This window comes from Elephantulus edwardii, unplaced genomic scaffold (genome assembly GCF_000299155.1).
Source record: "Elephantulus edwardii isolate Elephantulus edwardi_28Jun2011 unplaced genomic scaffold, EleEdw1.0 scaffold00096, whole genome shotgun sequence".
NCBI classification, from domain to species: Eukaryota; Metazoa; Chordata; class Mammalia; order Macroscelidea; family Macroscelididae; genus Elephantulus; species Elephantulus edwardii.
This window is the reverse complement of record NW_006399846.1, coordinates 5,891,486-5,914,053: the sequence shown is the minus strand read 5'-3', so window position 1 is coordinate 5,914,053 and position 22,568 is coordinate 5,891,486. Positions and strand designations below refer to the sequence as shown.

The 22,568-nt window shown below is 38.4% G+C and overlaps 1 protein-coding gene across 1 annotated transcript in view; it reads right to left on the bottom strand.

Annotated features, from left to right (window-relative positions):
- The window catches only part of PARP11 (poly (ADP-ribose) polymerase family, member 11), a 65,791-nt gene extending 44,030 nt beyond the window's left edge, over window positions 1–21,761 (bottom strand). The window contains exon 1 of the mRNA XM_006891300.1: window positions 21,603–21,761. Within this exon, the coding sequence (XP_006891362.1) occupies window positions 21,603–21,620 (18 nt within the window). The 5' untranslated portion in view covers window positions 21,621–21,761. The remainder of the gene's footprint in view (window positions 1–21,602) is intronic.
- Window positions 21,762–22,568: the final 807 nt, after the last annotated feature.

Below are 22,568 nucleotides of genomic sequence, written 5' to 3'. Positions count from 1 at the left end.
TAACAACAACAACATCATTAATTACACTGAATGTAAATGGATTAAATGCAGTTAAAAGGAATATAGTCAGAAAACTGGAAAAATTAATAAGCTGCCTTCAAGAGGCTTACAAAATAATAAAAATAATAAAATAAAATAAAATAAAATACAAAAATAATAAAAAGAGGATGTAAAGATGTATCAAGCTAGTTGTAAACCAAAAACATTGCTGCTGTTGTTGTTGTTAAGTGCCGCTGAGTCATAGGCGACTCATAGCGACCCTATGAGGGAAAGTCCTTGACACCTTCGTGACTTTCATCCTTTCTCCAGGTTCATAGGGTTTCCAGAGGCAAGCTATTTACGGAAGTGGATGCCACTCCTGCTTCCAAGCTTGTCTGAACCAGGGAGCACCACCAAACACTGTCCACCATGGGTAAACGTTATCGGATTTGACACATCAGTGTCAAAGTGTACAGCTTCACAGCGACCACAAGTCACCACTGTAGGGCAAGTGGACACACCAGGGCTATACGACCTAGAAGACTGTTTGAACAAAAACAATGAAAAACAGGGCTTAGGGCTGTGGATTAGAGTCACCCACCTTTGGCTTGGTGCATGGCTTTTGGTCCACTAGGCCAACTGGTCTCTCTAAAAACATTAAGAATAACAATAATAATTTCTAATATAATGATCCAAGAAGCATTAAAAGAAGATGTAAGGAGTATACAGAGTCACTGTACCCAAAGGAATTGGCTGACAGAAGAATTTCATGAAACAACGTATGAGCAAGAGACTGTGGTGATGAAGGAAGAAGCTCAAGCTACTCTGAAAGAATTGGCAAAAATCCTTCCCCAGGAATTGACGGCATACCAACTGACATATTTCAACAGACACTGCCCTGGATGTGCTCACCAAGTTGTGCCAACAAATCTGGAAAACAACCACCTGGCCAACTGACTGGAAGAGATCTATATTTGTTCCCATTCCAAAGAAAGGTGACCCGACAGAGTGAGGAAATTATCAAACAGTAACACGAATGTACCATGGACTTCCAAGAAAATAAATAGATTCATCCTAGAGAGGGTTAAAAACCAGGCTGCTCCTTGGAGGCAAGGATTCTGGGGCTTCGCCTGACATACTTTGGACATGTTGTAAGGAGAGACAGGTCTTTGGAGAGGGACATCATGCTTGGTAGGGTGGAGGGACAGCGCAGGAGGGGAAGACCCTCTATGAGGTGGATTGATTCAGTGACTGGGGTAATCGGGATGGGTGTGTCAGAGGCAATGAGATTGGCACAGGATAGAGCAGGGTTTAGGGCTGTTGTACATAGGGTCGCTATGAGTCGCAAACGACTCAACGGCACACAACAACAACATTAGTATCACATGCAAGCAAGATCCTGCTGAAAAGAACCAAAAAAAAAAAAAACTGGAGCAAGTCAATAGAATTGCCAGATGTGCAGGCTGGGTTTAGAACAGGCCGCGATACAAGGTATATTATAGTTAATTTTAGGTGGATCTTGGTTGAAAGCAGTGAGTACCAGAGGAATGTCTATGTTTCATTGACTATGCAAAGGTGTTTGTGTGGATCACAAAAAACTGTGGCTGACTCTGAGAAGAGAAATTGGGATACATTCACACAATGGAATATTACGAAGCTCTAAGGAACAACAATTTTGTAAAGTAAATGGGAAAGACTAGAGAGCTGAGTGAAATAACTCAGTCTCATAAGGACATTTCTGTAGGACAACAGAAAAAAAAAAATCAACGCTTTTGAGTTGTGGTGCTGGAGAAGAATGCTGAATGTGGACTGCCAAGAGAACAAACAGTTCTATTCTGAGAAGGGGAAAGCAGGTTTTGAAACTCCGCCTCACATACTCTGGGCATGTAATGAGGAGGGCCCAGTCCTTGGAGAAGGGCATCATGCTTGTAAGGGTGCAGAATAAGCACAGTGACTGTGGCAGGTGTGTCAGAGATGGTGAGGTTGGTTCAGTCATTGTTTTTAGGTTGCTATGAGTCAATGGTTACTGAAGTCTCCCTACAAGCCTGATGCCACCTCCTCTTCATAGAGTCCAGCTTCTCGGATAATTTGCTCAGCATACAGATTGAATATGTATGGAAAGAGAATACAACTGTGATGCACTCCCTTCTCCATTTTAAACCATGCAGTGTTCCCCTGCTCTGTTCATACAACAGCCTCCTAGTCATAGTTATATAACTAGTTATAGGTTCCACATGAACACAATTAAGTGGGATTCCCATTCTTCACAATGTCAGCCACAACTTGTTATGATCCACATGGTCAAATGCCTTTGCAAAGTCAATAAAGCATAAATAGACATTCTTCTGGTATTCTTTACTTTGAGCCAGAATCCACCTGACATCAGCAACAGTATCCTTGGTGTCATGTTCTCTTCTAAATCCTGCTAGAATCTCTGGTAAGTTCCCTATCTATGTACTATTCTAGCCATTTTTAAATTATCTTCAGCAGTATTTTGCTTGTATGTGACATTAATGTTATTGTTCAATAGCTTCCACCTTCAGTTGGATCACCTTTCTTTGAAATGGGAACAAATATGGACATCTTCCAATCAGTTGTCCAGATAGCTGTCCTCTAAATTTCCTGGCATAAAATGGTGAGCACAATCAGGGCTGCATATGTTAATTGAACAAGTCAATTGGTATCCCATCAATTCCTGGGGACTTATATTTTGCCAATGCCTTCAAAGGAGCATCTACTTCCTCCTTCATTACCACTGGCTACAATTCATATGGTACTTCCTGAAATTTTTCAGTGTCAATCAATTCTTTCTGGGTCATTCAATATATTGCCCATAGCATCTTTCAATATTGTAACACGAGGCTTGAATATGTTTTTGTTTTTTCAGCTTGAGAAATGGGAGAGTGAGTTGTTTCCTTTTTATTCTCCAATTCCAGCTCTCTGCACATTCCATTATATTTTGCTTTGTCCTCCCAAGCTGCCCTTTGAAATCTTCTGTTCAGCTCTTTCACTTCAACATGTTTTCCTTTTGTTTTCGCTTCTTGACATTCCAGAGCAATTTTCAGAGTCTCTTCTGACATCCATTTCGATTTTTAATTTCTCCTCCACTTTTGTAATGACCTGCATTATGCAGATGATACTACCTTGCTTGCTGAGAGTGAGGAGGAGTTAAAGCACTTGTTGCAGAAGATCAAGGAATGCAGCCTTCAGAATGGATTACATCTCAATATTAAGAAAACAAAGATTCTTACCACTGGACCACTAGGCATCATGATGGATGGAGATCAGACTTAAACTGTCAACAGCTTTATCTTGCTTGGATCTATAATTAACATGCTTGGTATTAGTCATCAGAAAATAAAGAAGACACATTGCACTGGGGAAAATTCACTGTTAGGGACCTCTCCAAATTACTGAGGAGTAATGATGTCAGTTTGAGGACTAAGGTGTGTCTGAGTCAGGCCATGGTCTTTCCAATTACTTGCTATGCATTTGAGAGCTGGACAGTGAATGACAGAAAAAGAATTGACACCTTTGAGCTGTGGTGTTGGAGAAGAGCACTGAACATCCCACGGACAGCTAGGAGAACAAACAGATATACCTTAGACAAGGTGCAGCCGGAATGCACTTTGGAGGCAAGAATGATGCTTTGCCTCATATACTTTGGGCATGTTGCTAGGAGGGGCTACTGCTTGGAAAAGGACATGATGCTGGGAAGGGTGTAGGGGTGAAGGAGAGGAAGACCCTCAACTAGGTTGACAGTTGAAATGGGCTCTTGTGAGTCAGGAAGTGTGAGGATGGTGCAGGAAAGAACAAGGTTCAAACAGGGACAAAATGAGTCATACTCAACTCAACAGCACCTAACAACAACAACAACAACAACATGAGTCAGTGGGTTTGATGGCACATAACGACAAAAATGAAAAATACCACATAAGACTATTAGTGGAAAAATAGAACAGTAACCGAGCAAGATGCGTATAAATGTTCAAGGGGAAGAAGGTGGGGAAAGTGGAAGAGAAATCATTAGGATAGTAGATTAGTGAGCAGAAAGGGAGGTGTAAAGCAACAGAAAAACTCATTAGGGACTTGAAAATATGGAATATAATAATGAGCATACATCAACAGTAATTAATTATATAAAATAAAATGTGTATGAGTAATTTTATGTGCATGAAAATACTATATAAAGATTGTATCAAACACAATATATATGCATGCAACACTATGTATAATTATTATTATATGCAAACCAATAAAAAAATTTGAAAGGAAAAAGTTTATACAAACTTTTGAGCACCTAAATAGTAGTTATATATAATTTTTGTCTGACGCTTCCTCATGCTATCGCTAAAGGGCACACGAGTCTTCTGTTGCTACAAATAATGTAACAAATATTTCCTGTGTCCATACCTTAAGAAAAATTTTATAAGTAAAGGAACTTATAAATAGGGCGGGGAAAGTCATTATGAGTCTTGGTTCAAAAGTAGTGGTTTAGTTAGTACGAGCATATTCCTTACGAAGGGCAAGGCACTGCCAATTCAAAGCATTTGCCTCTTTAGCAGTTTAAATCTGTCAGATGATCCTCAGAAGAAAGATGGACAATCTTTTTTCATGTGATTTAAAACCTCTGAAATTCAATAGAGGATCAACAATAATACTGACTTGATGGCTATGAGAGCATCTTCTTTCTAGATTAATCAGTTTGTCCATTCCATCTGGTGATGGTGAACTGCCATATTTTCAGTTTGGGGTTTGCGTATGGGGAGTTTTTCAAGGGAGTTACTGTTACGAGTAAAACTGTTTGGCCATTTGTCTATTTCAAATCGTTGTATGCATATATTCTCTCTTTTGTAAACCTAGTAATTCAATGCTGGATCATATGGTAGATGTGTTTAAATGTTTTAAGAAATAAACAATTTTTTTAAGTGACTGAATCATCTCACATTCTCATAAGCAGTATATAAAGTTTCTAGTTTCTCTACAGTCTCACCAATAGTTGATGTGGTCAGTCTTTTTAATTTTGAGTATTTTCATAATTGAGTAAGGACAAGTGCATTACATATTACACTGCTAAATAAAAAGTCAGTGGTTCAACTCTACCAGGTGCTGAAGCAGGACAGGCTATCTCTCTTTTTTTTTAAATTGTATTATTTTTACGTGTACCATCAAATCAGATCTGACTGGTACAGGAGGAGATTGCCCTCTCCTTCTCTAGCAGAGCATCTGGTGGATTTGAACTGCATACCTCTGGGATTGCAGTGCACCGTCTTGCCACTAGGCCACCAGAGCTCCCTTATCTTTCTCTTTAAAAGATTTATAATCTTGGAGGGTTGCTACAAATCAGAATCTACTTGACCATCAGTGGGGTAGGAGGCAGTTGTGTAGTGAAATCTCAATGTGCTGTTAATTTGCATTTCTCTAAAGACCAAGTCAGGACCAACTTGATTGCATCTTAAAAAGGTGACTACACTAATCAACTTCTCATGTTGCTTATCTTCTTGGGTGAAGTTTTAGTTAAAATCTTTAGCTCATTTTTTGAGGGATTTTTTTTCTCTTCTGTATACTGAAAGTTCTTCATATATCCTGGATTCAACTCTTTACCAGATATATGTTTTACAATTTATAGTAGATTTTAATAACCTTTCTTGTTTTGTGTTCATCTGCATATAAAATTTGTATATACTGTTTCATCCATATACATTGGTTCACACATTCCTTCATTCACATTGTGTTTCATACAATCAGAACATCCTGACAGACTGTTTTATAAAATTAATAACTATTGATCTATGCTATCAAACCATCTTTTCAGGTCCAACACTACATCCTAATTTGACACGATTCCTGAACTTACCAAATTCTGTGACTTCTCCCATCCCCACCTTCTGTCTCCCTGCCTCTCTCCTCATGCCCCTTTGGACTTTTATCCACATCTTACTAGCTATCCTTTTATTTTCACAAAAATGGTATTATGCAGCATTTGTCCTTATGAGACTGAGTTAGTTCACTCAGCATAATGTTTTCTAGCATCTCCTGTTATGTAATATTTTACGAAATCATTGCTCCTGAGTGTTGCACAGTGTTCCAATGTGTGAACGTATCACAATTTCTCAATCCATTCATTTGTTGGTGGACATATGGTCTGAAAAAACTTTGATTATAAAATGCTTACCAATATAGGAATACAAGAAAAATTCTTCAATCTAGTGAAGAGAATATAAACAACATCATGACCAACAAAGCTTAGTACTGTGAAAGCTTATTCCAGATTCTTTTTCACGCTTCTACTTCACTTTTTTTCCTAGCCTCACTCCTCCACTCCCCCTAACCCTGAGTTCCTGTACATGTTTTACTAGTTATCCTTCTAATTTTACAATAATGGTCATATGCAGTATTTGTCTTTATGAGACTGTTAGTTCACTCTCTGTAAAGCTCTCCAGCTTCTCCCTAGTTACATGGCATTTTGGAAATCTTTGCTCCTGAGTGTTGCATAGTATTCCACTGTGTGAATGCACCACAATTTCTCCTTCTATTTGGTTGTGGTTGGACATTTGGGCTGTTTACATGTTCTTGCAATATTGAATAATCCTGCTATGAGCTATGAGCATATAGTGCTCATATAGCATATAGTGTTATGAGCACTGGTGTGCAAATCTCAGTCTGTGTCTCAGTTCTAATTTCCTTGGTGTATATTCCTTGTAGTGGAATAGATGGATCTTTTTACGTGTCTTCTGAACAGCAGTTTTATATTATCATGTTGAATTTATGTATTTCATGGATCATGCTTCTAATGCCATAAACTCCAGTAGGTTTTTGGGGACTATGAGTGATACAGGAGATTGTCCATCTTTCTCCCACTGAGCTGCTGCGCATTCAAGCTGCCAGAGAGATGCAATATTTAGCTTAGCAGTGCAACTCCCTGCAGACTATACCACTAGAACTTTATTGCTTTGGTTTTTAGTTTGCCTAATTCAATATCACAAGGATTTCTGCCTAGAGATTTACATTTAAGTACATGGTCCATTTTAATTGTTTTAGTGCAAAGTATGGACTGCATTCCATTTTTAAACATAGATTTAGAATTGTTTTAGCACCAGTTGTTAACTGTCTATTCTCCACTGAATTTTAATTTGTGGGGGAAAAAAATCAGTAGTCCATATGTTTATATTTTCCTCTGTTCTGTTACATAAATGATTTTTACTAGTTCAGGCAATATTATACCATTTTCATTACTATAGTTTCACACTGTAAGTCAGGTAGGGTTTAGCCCTCCCAACTTTTGTTTTTGCTTTCAAAATTGTTATTCTAGATCATTTGACTTTTGACTAAAATTGCACTTATCCCTGGATGTGGGGAAAACTAACCTCTTGACAATATTCCGACCAATGAATGATCTCTGATATAGATCTTTAAGTTTTTAATGTTTGGCAGTTTTCTGTGTACAAGATGTGTACATTACTTTTTATGTACATAAGATGTGTACATTTTATTACTAAGCAGATTAGTTTTTATATTCTAAATGATACCGCATTTCAAATTTCAAATACCGTGCAGTTAGTATATAAGTTTGTTGTTATGTGCCGTCGAGTCGCTTGCGACTCATAGTGACCCTATGTACAACAGCCCTAAATCCTGCTCTATCCTGTGCCAATCTCACTGCCTCTGACACACCCATCCCGATTACCCCAGTCACTGAATCAATCCACCTCATAGAGGGTGTTCCCCCCCTGCGCTGTCCCTCCACTCTGCCCAGCATGATGTCCCTCTCCAAAGACCTGTCTCTCCTTACATGTCCAAAGTATGTCAGGCGAAGCCCCAGAATCCTTGCCTCCAAGGAGCAGCCCGGTTTAACCCTCTCTAGGATGAAACTACTATATATACTACTATGTACAACATAGTAGTATATAAGAGATTGGGTGTGTGTGTGTGTGTGTGTGTGTGTGTGTGTTTCTGTTTGTTTTTTGGTATTGGCTCTTACATCTTGAAACATTACTATTTCTAGGGTTTTTACTGCTTTTCAGACTCCATCAAATTGTCAATGTAACTATCATCTTGCCTGAATAAAGACAAGTTTTACCTCATTCTGTCAAATCTAGGTGCTTGTTACATTTTGATCTTGCTTTATAGTGCACTGGGTATAATCTCCAGTGCACTGTTGAACAGAAGTGGTTAAGAATGCCTGCTCTGCCCTTGATCTCAGGTAGAAAGCAGTCTTTCACTATTAAATATGGCATTAAATGTGCACTTTTCATAGACTGGACAGCACTTACGTCAGGAATCTCCAAGGCCACCCTAAGGGATGATGATTTGTTAGATCCACTCACAGGACTCAGGAGTTGTTAAGCTCATGGTTACAGTTTATTATAGTCAAAAGATAGAATAAAATAGGCAAATGGAGGAAAGATCCACAGGATAAAGTTAAGTCCAGAGGAAAAGCATACTCAAGATTTCAATTGTTTTATCTTTACAGAGGCACACAGTACACACGATTCCTTCAGCAACAAAGCACATGCGAAGTGTTGCTAAGCAGGACGTTTTTTATATTTTTATTGAAAGTTTATTCCATAGCTGTATAATACCTATGTGAGCAGCCTTAGTTAATGAAACTTCAGACTCTAAGAAGGAAAGCAAGTATTGACTATAAATCACTGTTAATATAAACTATGAAAACTGTGATAGAATGGTTCTAGGCTTCAGGCAGGCAAATATATTCTTAGAAGACATCTTATTCCAAGAGCTCAATTGCCCAGTGCTGACCACAGAAATAAGCCTTTCATGGGAACACACAGTATTTGAACAATCCAGGAATGCTGAGCTATCCGTCTCCTCTACACGCCTTATCAGGTTGAACAAGCTCTATTCCTAGCTTGTTAAGCGTATTTATCAGAAATGAACAGTGGCTTTTGTTAAATTCTTTTCTGTATGTACTGAAATGATCATAAAATTTTCCATTTAAATTTATATAGTAAATTACAGCAATTACTGTTCATATATTAAACCAACTTCATTTCCTAGGATAAAAGCCACTTACTCATGCAACATTAATCTTTTTATATATTGTAAGGTTCAATTTGCTAAGAATGTTAGAATTTTTGCATCTATGCTCATTGTGAGATATTAGTCTGTAATGAATAATTTTTTTGTCTATCTTGACTATTTTTTGGTAATAATCTTGGACTGGTTTCACTGATGGGATAATAAAAGCCTAACACACTGAATTGGGAAGTAGCTTTTCCTCTTCAATTTTCTAAAGTTTGTATAGAGTTAATATTATTTGTTCCTTAAATGTTTAGTAAAAATCACCAGTGAAGGTCTCTGGGTCTGGGGTTTTGCTTGTGGGTTTGGTTTTTTAAAATATAAATGTTTTTGCATATATTGGGCTATTCAAGTTTCAGTATAATTATCTCACCATTTAATCTAAGTTGTTATATTTATTAGCATTAAGTGACTCACAACATTAGTCTTTTAGTATTTGTTCATTATGTTGTGATGTGATCTGTCTCATTTCTATATTGGAAATGTGTGTCTCTCTCTTCATCTCTCTAGCTAAAGATTTATTAACTCTAGTGATGCTGTCAGAGAACCAGCTTTGGTTTTGTCAGCTTTACTGGGTTTTTCTTTTTTGCCCTTATCTTGTTTTTTGCTAATTCAGTGATTTCTGCTCTGACCTTATTCACAAACGGAAAAGTGGATAGATAAAAGTGGATAATGAACATACACTAGAGCAGAGGAAGGAATTCCTGAAAGAAATGTATGACTGGGCATCATATTGTTATGTGCCATCAAGTTGTTTGTGACTCATAGTGACCTTATGTACAACAGCCCTGAAGCCTGCTCTATCCTGTGCCAACCTTATTGTCTCTGACACACCTGCACTCATCACCCTAGTTACTGAATTGATTCATCTCATCAGAGATCTTCCTCTCTTGCACTGTCTGTCCTTCAACCCTTCCAAGTATGATGTCCCTCTCCAAGGACTGATCCCTCCTTGCAACATGTCCAAAGTATGTCAGATAAAGCCTCAGAATCCAAGGGGTAGCCTGGTTTCACCCTCTCCTGGATGAACCTATTTGTCCAGGTAGTCCATGGTATATTCAATACTTTTCTCCAGCACCACAGCTCAAAGGCATCAATTCTCTTTCTATAATCCCTAATCACTGTCCAGCTCTCTGACACATAGCTAGTAACTGCAAAGACTATGGCCTGGATCAGGCACACCTTGGTCTCCAGACTGACATCATTGCTCTTCAGTACTTTGGCGAAGTCTCTGACAGCAGACTTTGCCAATGCAATTCGTCTTTTGATTTCCTGGCTGCTGGTACCAAGAGTGTTGACTGTGGGGCCAAGCAAACTAAAGATGTTAACAATCTCAATCTCTTCACCATTTATAATAATGCTGCCAATCAGCCCAGTGGTTAGAACCTATGTTTTCTTGATGTTGAGTTTCAATCCATATTGAAGGCTGCAGTCTTTGACCTTTTTCAGTAAGCACTTCCGATCCTCCTCAGTTTCAGCAAGCAGGGTTCTGCCATCTGCTAACACCAGGTTGTTGAGTCTTCCTCCAATCCTGATGCCACATACCTCCTTATAGATCCCAGGCTCCCATATGATCTGTTCTGCATATAGACTGAAAGGATAAGGAGATAGGACATATCCCTGGTATACACTTTTCCCAATTTTGAACCATGCAGTATTTCCTTGCTCTGTTCTGACAACTACCTCCTGGTCCAAGTATAGGTTTCGCATAAGCACAATCATATGTTCTGGGATTCCCATTCTTCTCAAAGTTAGCCATAGTTTGTTGTGATCCACACAGCCAATCATTTTTGCATAATCAATGAAACACAGATAGACTTTCTTCTGGTATTCTCTGCTTTCAGCCAAGATCCATCTAGAATTAGCAATAATATCCCTACCACCACAGCATCTTTTAAACCTACCCTAAAGATCTGGCAGTTCTCTGCTGATGTGCTACTCTGGTCATTTTTGGATAATTTTCAGTAAAATCTTGCTTGCATATGATATTAATTGATATTGTTTGATAATCTCTGCACTCTGTCGGGTTACCTTTCTTTGGAATGGGAACAAATACAGATCTCTTCTAGTCAGTTGGTTAGGTTTCTTGGCATAACTTGGTGAAAGCATCCAGGGCAGCATCTGTTTTTTTATATATGTCAGTTGGTATGTCATCAATTTTTTAGACCTTATTTTTGACAATTCTTTCAGAGCAGCTTGAACTTTTCCCTTCATCTTCACAGGCTCTTGCTCATACGTTGTTTCATGAAATTCTTCTGTGTTAGCAAATTCCTTTTGGTACTACACCTCTATATACTCCTTCCATCTTCTTTTAATGGAACAAATAGTGCATTACAAATGAATTGAGGGAAGGAGGATGAGGGTGGAAGGAAAATGTGCATCAGTGAATGAATGAAAACAACCTTTCTTTAAATTTTAGTTAAAATGACAATAAAATTGAAAAATTTATATTAAAATAGCCTTTCCTTCTTAAACACTTACTTTAACCTCTTGTTTTCATAACAGCAGAGATAGCAGATTTTTGACCTTTCTTCTATTCCAATATAATCATTAAGCAAGCATAAATTTCCTTTAAGTGCTACCTTAGAAGCAGCCTATAAACTTTAATATGCTGTGTTTTCAAATTCTGCCTTTTCTTTATTTCTTGTTTAATCTAGGATTATTTAAGAGTGTTGTTTACCTATTACTCTGAGATTTTTAGACATGTACTAGTTTCTAATTTAGTTTCATTTTGATGAGAAAATATACTTTATATAACTTGGATTCTTAACTTTTATTACTGAGACTTGTTTTATGATCCAATATGAAGTCTATTTTGTTCAATGTTCTCTTTGACACTGAAAAGAACAAGCTTTCTACTGTTCTTCAGTGGACTCTTAACAAATGACAATTAAGTCAAGCTATGATAGTGTTCAGTTTCTAAATTTTTGCCAGGTTTTTACATATCCGATCAACAACTATGTCTTTGAGCTGTGGTGCTGGAGAAGAGTATTGAATATACCATGGACTGCTAGGGAAACAAATAGGTTCAACCTAGAGACAGTGAAACCATGCTGCTCCCTGGAGGCAAGGATTTTGAGGCTTCATCTGACATACTTTGGGCATGTTGCAAGGAGGGATCAGTCCTTGGAGAGCGATAACATGCTTGGGAGGGTGGAGGGACAGAGAAAGAGAGGAAGACCCTTGATGAGATGTATTGATTCAGTGACTGGGGGAATGGGGTTAGGTATGTCAGAGACTTTAAGGTTGGCACAGGATTGAGCATACATAGTCTCTATGGGCTGCAAGCAACTTGATGGCATATAACAACAACAATCAACAACTCTGGAGCTCTGCTGACTCAGTGGTAAGGTGCTGCACTACCAAGCCAAAGGGATGCAGTTTGAATCCACCAACTGCTCCTTGGGAGAAAGATGGGTAATGTCCTCCTATACAGTTTGCGGCCTCTGAAAACTCGATGGAGGGTCAGCTATGAATTGGTTCTGATTCCACACCACCTAACAACATCAACAACTAAATTAAACAGCCCATCATTAACTATAGCTTTTTACATTCCTCTTTGTATCTTTGCACATAAGCCCACTTGAGTTCCTGACTGCTACTTTGTTTGTGGATCCAAGTAAAATAGAATCCTTGATAATCTCAATATTTTTTCTATTAATGATGATTTTATTTATTGATCTAGTTATGAGAATTTTTTTCTTCTAGGTGTTGAATAGGACAAAATCTTTGCTCTGCAGTAAGTACTTCATGTCCTCTTCACATTTTATAAACAAAGCCAACTCATCTGCTTATCACAGGTTGTTGATGAGTTTTCATCCAATCCTGACAACACAGTCTTCTTCATATAGTCCAGCTTCTCAGGTTATGTATTAAGCACAAAAGTAGAATGGATATGATTAAAGTATATAATGCAGATAGACCTTTCCTGATCTTAAATCATACAGTATCCTCTTGTTCTGAATGAATGCATGCTAGGGAGTTCTGGTGACCTAGTGTTAAGGAGCTGCATTGCAATCCTAAATCAGTGAATGCTTCTTGATCAATGGACAAGTTTCATTTGAGCACAATTAAGTGCTTCACAGGTCTCATCCTTCTTAATGCTATCCTTAACTTATTATGATCCAAAAGTCAAATGCCTTTTGTAGTCAGTAAAATATGAATAAATCATTTTGCATCCTTTGATTTCAGCCAAGATCCATCAGGCATCAGCAATGATATCCCTTGTCTTGTGACCTCTTGAATCCAGTTTTAATTTCTAGCAATTCCCTGTCAATGCATTACTCCAGCAGTTTTTAAATCATTTATAGTGTTATTTTAGTTATGTAATATTATTACTCAATACTGTCTGCATTCTACTGATCACTCTTTTTAGGAAGGGACAGAGTCAACTGGCCAGGTAGCTGTTTCCCAAATTTCTTGGCATAGACAAGTGCACACACATCCAGGCTGTGTCTGTTTCCTGAGACATCACAATTGGCACACTCTCAATTCCTAGTCTTATTTCCTATCAATGTCTTCTTCAGTGCAGGCTGGACTTCTTCCTTCACTCTCATTGCCTCTTATCATATACTACTTCTTGAAATGGTTCAGTGCAGACCAAATCTTTTTGGTCCAGTAACTCTGGGTATTCCCTCCGTCCTCTTTTCATGCTTCCTGTGTCATCACAAATCTTGTTCACAGAATATTTCACTAATACAACTCAAGGCTTGAGGGTTTTGTTCAATTCTTTCACTTGAGAAGCTGCTAAGTTTTCTAACTCAAAGTCTTTGCAAATTTCATTGTAACACTTTGCTCTGTCTTCTTGGGCTACCCTTTCAAATCTTCTGCTTAGTTCTCTCTCTTCAGCATTTCTGACTTTCACTTTAGTCTTTTCACATTCTGGAGGAAATTTCAGTTACTTCAGACACTCATTTCACTCTTTTTTAAAATTATTATTCAGCATCAAATCTGTTCTTGAGATGATCTCTGAAATAATACAAGATAGACTCCTCAAGGCCATACTTTGCCTCTCCTGGAATTAATGTCCTTTACCTTTGGTTTGAACTTGTATATTAACTAAAGGTCTGCTTAACAGGCTTTGTTCTAATTGACAGTACTGAGTTTTCTATTCTCTCTTTCCAGATGTTGTCAATTTTAATCTTTTTTTCTTTTTTCAATTTGAATCTTTTATGTTCCATCAGGTGACCACTTATGTTTTTGTAAAAAGGTATTTTAAATGCCTAAGTGGTTGATTGCACAAAATTCAATCCTGGGATCTCTGTCTTCATTTCTACCATCAACACTATATTGTCCAAATAGCAATTCTTCCTTGTTTCCAATCTTTACATTTCAAGCATGTTATTATGATTGATTGCTTGGTAACTTTTAGATGGAAGTAGTTTAAATCTTCAATTTGTTATGTGAAAATTCAAACTACTATAAAGTCAAATATCGACACTATGTAAAATGTTACAAAAAACCTCTTTTAAATTATTAAAAACGTTTATTTTCAAGATATTGTTTTATTGTTCTAAAATAGTAACTTTTTAAAAATGTGTAAAATACTTAAAATCTGCATGGGTACTTAAAGTTTGAGAATCACTATCCTAGGATTCTTACCTGATGATTTTCAAGACCTCTGGTGAGTTGGATTGCTCATCCAAAGGTCAAGCTTCTCTGGTGGTTCAAATCTACCAATAGATCCATCAGAGAAAAAAGAGGCAATCTCCTTCCTCGTGTGTGAGGTACAGCCTCAGAAACCATCTGGGGGGGTCAGCTCCAGTTGGGTAAGTTGGATATGACTCAATGGCAATGACAAAGGAATAGATAGTGAGGATCAAAATAGGATTTTTAGCCCAAGTCCCCTCTCTGAGCTCCATATTCATCTTTTCAATTGCCTCCTTGGCTCTACTAATTTGAATGTCTCAAACTCACTTCCATAACATTGTTTCTGACTCAAAACAATTCAACAGGGTTGAACAGGGTAGAACAACCCATAGGGTTTTCAAGGCTCCAAATCTTCACAGAACCAAACTCTCTCATCTTTTCCCTGCAGAGAGATTCTTGGATTCAAACTGTCAACCTTTTGGTTAGCAGTCAAATGTCATACAGTGTCATCAGAGCTCCTTCAAATGTCTCAGATGCATATTAAAGCTAATGTTTCCAGTCACTCCCATCTTGGTGAACACTTCTTTTCCCTAATTGCATGTGCCAAAAACTGGTCATTCATCATCCAAAGAGCAGCCTGAATTAATCCCAATTCTCCACTGTCCTATCTGCAGGATGTGTTATTCACCGAATGGCTGAGTCATACTCAACTCAACGGCACATTAACACCAACTCCACTATCACACATGTAGTCTGATTCTCCCTGAACTATCTTACAGCCTCATAAGAAGACTTCCCACATCCTTCCTTATAACTTATTGTATGTTGTGGTTTTCTTTTTCTTGTTACTGCAACAAACCATGACAAATGAATTAAAACAACACAAATATATTATGGCTTGCTTAGCACTGCCTCTCTGGCCACTACCCAATGACCCGCCACATAACTCTCCTCAATTTCCTCCTGGGAGGGCACTCTTCTGCCATTAAAATTCTATTTCCTAGTGAAGGATTTGCTTCTCGGCAAACAGCTTCTTTTGAGCCTCAGAGGATATGGGTCATAATATAAGCTTAGCCAAAGCCACTATTAGAATAATTGCTATTAGAATTAAGAATTCCAAGAAGATCAAGATACCAGTAAATAAATCCCTGATTATACCTAAGAGTGTGAGGAATTTGTCTTCAGAAACAATGTTTTCTATAGAACTTTCCAACAATACATTATACTTCCACTTCACTCCATCTGAAAGTATATCTGTAAATTATACCACCTTATTCAGAATGGACATCCCATAATTGTTAATTACCACCACCCTTAAAACCTCCATCCTTATTCACAGAAGATTCCCATACCTTAGAAGTTTGCTGAGACTTTAATAATCAGATAAGTACTTTCTCCATTTTATTCTCTTATGCAAATTTTCCTTATCATTCATTTTCTTTCACTTTGGGAAGCTTGGTCACTTTTCTTGATTTTCCCATATGACTACAGGTTTGAACAATCTATAACTTGAAGACGCAGGACAATTTCATCCAAACAAATAAACCTTCCTCTGGTTATAGCTTTCTGTTCTCAGACTATTTTATAAGCCCCCCCCTGAGGCATGCTCTGTCTGATTTTATCCATCTGCCACTCCCTAGTCTCTAGTTGTTTCACATATGGTAGTAGACACTTACTAAACATTTGTTCAATGAATAAAATACTAAATAAATGACTCAGTGAGATTAGCTCTGACATATTAAGTCTGAACTAATATGCAAAGGGTCCCAGTGGAATAATAGTCCATGGGAAGATGCACTATTAAGGCAAAGGCCAAGCCTCTCTGGTCATTCAAATCTACGAAGGGAGAAAGATGGGGAATCTCCTCCCATGTAATTTAAAGTTTTAGAAATCAAACAGCTATAAATAATTTCTGATTCGACAGCAAGGAGAGAAAATATGTAGATGCTAATAATAGGTAACCACCTAATTACCCACCACTGGGCTCAAAAGAAAGGTTATGGTTAAAGACATACATGTAACAGGTATGATTTCAATAGTATTTGAGTCCATGGACAGGATTATCAAGTAGGATGTGTTAATAGAGAAAAGTTGCTCTAACAACACAGTGATTAAGCTGCTAAAACAAAGGCCAGTCACTTAAACTCATCAGTTGTTCCATGGGAGGAAGATGAACTAACTCTATAAAGATTGACAGCCTTGAAAATCTCAAGAGTCTGCTCTACCTTCTCCTATAGGGTTGCTATGGGTTCCAGTCAACTCAACTGCAGTAGGTTTGAAGAGATACAAGATTAGGTGTAGAACATGGACAGAAGGCAACAGTGTCACAAAGTCAAAATCATGACCCAATGATACATTATAGAAAGGGAAAGAAGTCCAAAGGAGGACAGTTCCAAGGGCAAGTTAAAAAAATTTTTCTTAGACAATGCCCTCTTACATCAAAGTTTCAGACAGACAGAAGAGGTTGAAAACAGATAAAGTGCAATCATATGTAGAGATTCAAAAGTTCTTGGTGATCTGTTAGCAATAAACTGTTGAGTAGAAACTGGGCTAAGTATTTATAGCACGAGTAATGACAAAAAAGCATAAAAAACATTCCATTAAAAAGCCTGTCAGAAAGACAGACCATTCCAGGGGAATTTGGAAGTAGGTATAATATGAAATGAGAGGGGGAAAGTGGCCCAACAAGTAAAGCAATGCATTAATCCACACATATTATCACTGCTCCCTCAGGATCTAAACGGAGGTGAAGGCCCTGTATAGTATTACAGTTCTGTTACTTGCTCACTTGAGTGATTTGAGAAAATAATTTTCTCCTCCCCAGGAAATTCATCACATTATTCTAATGTGAGTCAATGGGCAAGAATTTCAGAAGTTTATCAAACACTTTCATTTAAATATTCTTCCTACAGTGGTTTGTAAGTTTGAACAGACTTGTTATTTTTCATTCTCCCCTACCAGTATAACATAAAGAAGTCAAAACTCCCTGTGTAAGTAATACTGATCTATCTGACCCAATCCTAGCAAAGATGGCTCTGACCATGACAACAAGATTGAGACAGGAAAGGCAAAATCAGAGTGTATAAAGACAGTGACAAACAGCTCATTCCCATTTCTACACTTTACTGCTTTTAGAAAGGCTACCTCCACCCTAGAGAGATGCAGAGATGCCAATCACTAATCTAAGAATTGAGGCGTGTCCACTGGCTTCTGTCAATCAGGACTGTCCTGGCAACGACTTTATGCTTCTCTCAGGTTCTTGGTCAAGAAAGACTAGAAAAGAATTATCATAGACTATCATGAAACAAACAAAAATTACATCCTGAGATAATGTTATGTGAGGTTAGAGCTCTGCGGATATCTTGGTGCTTTCCATCCGAGGAAATGGTGATGGGTCAATGATAATTTTCAACATGCTGGCTATTTCTTGGTTCACATGGAAGAAGTAGGTGCTTCTGAGAATTATCACGGCTGAGGTCAATGTAACAATTCCTCAAAACTCCTGTGAGTGGAACACAGTATTACACAGATTGTATATTTGCAATAGGAGGTCGATCTTCAGGTCAATGGTAGTATATTAAAGCCACAGATAGTATAAAGAAACTGTAGATGTTGAACTTCCTCAGTAAGCTCAAGCAAAACTGTATTATCTACATGTCAAAGTTATTAGTAAGTCTTCTTCCAATTTGTTTTACAGTCCAATTTCTTGGTTATTTGTTCAATATAGAGATTAACTATGATTAAAGGACACATTTCTGAGGCACACCTTTCCTGATTTGAAGCCGTTGTACACCTTCATCCTGTTTGGATGGTTGGCTGCCTTTTAGTTTACATACATACATGTTCCACATGAGTAAAATTAAATGTTCTTATTTATAATGTCACCTATAATTTGTTACAATCAACTGTCAAGTACAGGAAAACATCTCTCCAGTATTCTCTGGGTTCTTTTAAGATTTACCTGACATCAGTAATTTCCATTATTATACATCCTCATTCAGATCTGGCTTGAATTTCTGGACAGTTCTCTGTCAATACAGTGTTCAGAAATTTTTTAAATTCCCTTCAGTAAAATTTCACTCACCTGTGACATTTATGAAGGAATCCTGGTGCGGTATTTTGTTATCTGTTAAGGTACCAACCTGAAGTGTCAGTGGTTTCAAGCCACCAGTTGCTCTGTGGTAGAAATTAGGGCAGTCTTCTCCTGTAGATTAATAGCCTTGGAAACCTGATAGAGGGTAATTATGAGTTGGAATCAACACAAAGGTAGTGGGTTGGTGACCTCAAATGCCTTGATAATTTCCACATTCTCTTGGATCATCTTTCTTTAGAATGGACATAAATATGAATCTCTTGCTAGTTATCTGTCCTGCAAACTTCCCAGCACAGATGAATGTGTGTTTCCAGTATTGTATTTGACTGGTGAAATATCTCAATTGGTATTTTGCCAATTCCTAGAACTCTGTTTTACAACAGTCCCTTAAGGTTAGGCTTGCTGTTATTGTTATGTGCCATCAAGTCACCGAAGACTCATAGCCACCTTATGTACATTAGCTCTGAATGTTGCCCTATCCTGAACCAATCTCATTGTCTCCTACAGATCTAATCCCATTTCTCCAGTCACTGAGTCAATGCATCGCATCCTGAGTCTTCCTCTCCTGTGGTGTTCCCCAACTTTTCAAGTATGATGTCCTTCTCCAAGGACTGGTCTCTCCTGGCCACATGCCTAAAATATGTGAGACGGAGCTTCAAAATCTTTGCCTCCAGGAATTAGCTTGGTTTCACCCTCTCCAAGACAGACCTGTTTGTTCTCCTGGCAGTCAATGGTATGTTCAACACTCTTCTCCAGCACCACAACTCAAAGGTATTGATCCTTCTTCTATCATCCTTAGTTACAGAAGAAGGGGTAGACTTAGGGAAACATTAAAATTAATTGTTTTCCACAAGCACAGGTAGACTGACTATACAGGTATCTTTTCTAGTAACAGAAATTAACAAATTAGTAAAGGAAGTCACATTAGAATGTTTTCGTTTTTAAAACTAACCTATCTTTATTCATTTTCCTTAAGAGGAAAGAGCATCAGTAAGTAACAAAATCAAACAGAATTAAATTCAAAACAAGAATGTGAGTTTACAGGTAGAGGGTTCATCACTGTTAACAGAAGTGAGCTACTTCTACTAAAACAGCACTGTTGTTAAGATGATACTAAGGAAACTGTTCAATACAAAGAAATTACAAAATGACATAACAAGGTAAATGATAAGATACTCATTGATGACTTTATAATCTTCACAAACATAGAATAGCAAATTCTGATGTCTATATGACAGAGGACCAAGAGTGAACAATAGGTGCAAGCCAGAACTGGTCCAGTCACTTAAGAGGATTCATTAATTCAACAAACATTTATTGAGCACATATTATATGTCAGGCTATGTTCCCTATCTTGAGGAAGAGATACTAAATAAAATGGACAAAATCCCTGCTCATATAGAGCTTACAATATAGTTAAGGATGAAAAGCTGGTGACTTTGAAGATGTTTTCTTTGGTGGCTGAAGTGTACATTATGGAAAATTCACAAAGGACAGCTAATTAAAATTGGAAGGGGGAATAAAAGAATTAATTTTATTAATGGAAAATAGTGAAAGTGGCTAAGCAGAAAGCATATTTTCAAATTCTAAATTACTTTGGTTAAAATAAAATATCAGCATTACTTTCTTCTAAAGTGTCCTGATAGTAATGCATGAACCAAAGAAACCTTTGTCCACTGTTACACCATGGACTGGGATGGAGTTGTGCAAGCAACCAATCGAGACAAAATAACAAACATTTAAATAAAAAAACTTGAAAACACAAATTTGTTGATGAAGTCACTAACTTCTTGTGAATCCCTAGTGAATCAATGTTTAACACTTGTGTGAGAACCAAAAGGTCAGGGGTTGAAGTCAACCAGCCCTCTACACAACTTAGTAGCCTGCTTTGGTAAAGATTACAGCCTTGGGCAGTTCTACTCTGTTCTACAGGATTCCTATGCATTAGATCAACTTGACAGCCCTGGGTTTTGTTTTCCTCTAACTTATACTAGAAATACAGATTTTTTTTTTTTTTAAAGGAGGGAGTATTGATCATAACAAGTGAGCTATACAAGAATGGAATGCAAACCCTTTTAAACACAGCAGTTATCTCAGCATATGGGGATAGTTTCACATATTCAGCTCTGCAGCTTGTTGAAATGTGACTGCTTTTCCCAGTCAACTTATAAGGCATAAATAATGAACAGTTGCCATGTTGTCAGGAGAGAACAATGGAATACTCTTGGCAAACTGATCCTATTTTTAAAAAGCTACATTTTATATAAACGTATAAAAGCAAATACCAGAGTTAAATAAGTAAGGAGACTTGCAGTTGAGACGTCCCAGGGCATCAGTTCCGTCCACTGAAAAGAAAACATCTAAAGAACTTCACCACTTAGAAGCCTAGGATATAAAATCAGTTTCCCAGATTTCAAATGGTTGTCCACCTGAAAGGGAATGGTATTGATGGCTCCCTCCCTCTTAGATAAACTGGAGACATAGGAATGCCATTCTATCAATTTAGACTAGTGGGAATAGTAGGTACATTGGGGGTGGGGGTGGGGGCGGGTAAAGTAACGGGTTCGAAGCCCAGTAATTCTGACTAGAAATCCAGGAATATAGTATTTTTTTTTAAAGTCATCAAAACTTTAAAGAGATACATAAGGGAGGCGAAGAAACTACAACGAGTAAAAGAAACCAACCTAATAGGAAAACAATTCAAGTTTGGGAAAACCATCTCCACAGTGTAAACTGGCGGAGACCATAAAGAGGGTATAAGGCCTGGGATCTTCAGGTGCTCGGAACTCAAGACCCAGGTTCAGGAGGGTGAGGGGGAGCAGTTCCTCAGGGGACCACCCTCCCCGCCCCTCTCCCATCAACTCCGCCCACTGGGCCCGCCCCGTCCCGCCTGGCTACTCACCGGATTCGCTTCCCACATAACGGTGGTGAAATCGAGCGGAGAGAGCCTGGGGGAAGGGGCGAACCGCGGGACAGAAGGTGTTGGGTTTTTTTTTCTTGAGGAGCCTAGAAGCGAAGACGGGAGAAGCAACCTTTACGCAGATCTTCCGTCCCCCCCTCCTGTCACAAGCCAGCGTCTTTTGACCACCTACTGCCCGACTTCCGCCCGAGGCCTGCCAACCAGCGCCAGCCCCGCCCCGGAAGCTCGCCCCTTCCGGGGCTTCCTGCCAGGTCTTGGTGGGTTGGCTCTAATGGGCGGGGCTTGCAAATATCTGCGTGGGAAATAAATGTGTGGCGCTTTTAGTTCCGCTTTTGTATGTTCAATAGCTACTACATCACCGCCAAGTGATCATCGAACCACACTGATTCTATTTACCTACTACAGAAACCAGTATTTACTGATCACCTTGTAGTGAATGTTGTAGCCTATAGCAATGAATGAATGAATGAAAAATAGCGGTGAATTATTCTCAACTTCAATGTGATATGGGGACCAGCTTCATAATCTGAGCCTCAGTTTGCTCATCCTCAAAATAGAGACAATAACGTGACATACCTACGGATAACGTTGGTGTTAAGTACCATCAGTCAGAACCAATCCATAGTTGACGTTCCAGTAGGTTTTCAGAGACATTAGACTGCAGAGGAGTAGATTTGTCTTTCTCCCACAGAGTAGCAGGTAGATTTGAACCTTAGACAGTACCTTTCCCTTAGGGAGCACTGCTGGCCTAGTAGGAAGAAGCTGCCCTATAATCCTGAAGGCACGTGGTTTGAATCCACCAGCTGCTCTGTGGGAGAACAATGGGCAATCTCCCCTGCGAGTAACATCTGAAAACCAGCCAGAGGATTAGCTATGAGTCAGTTATGACTTGATGGCAGTGCAATTCCTTACCACTAACCCATCAGAGCTCCATTAGAATAGTTGTTG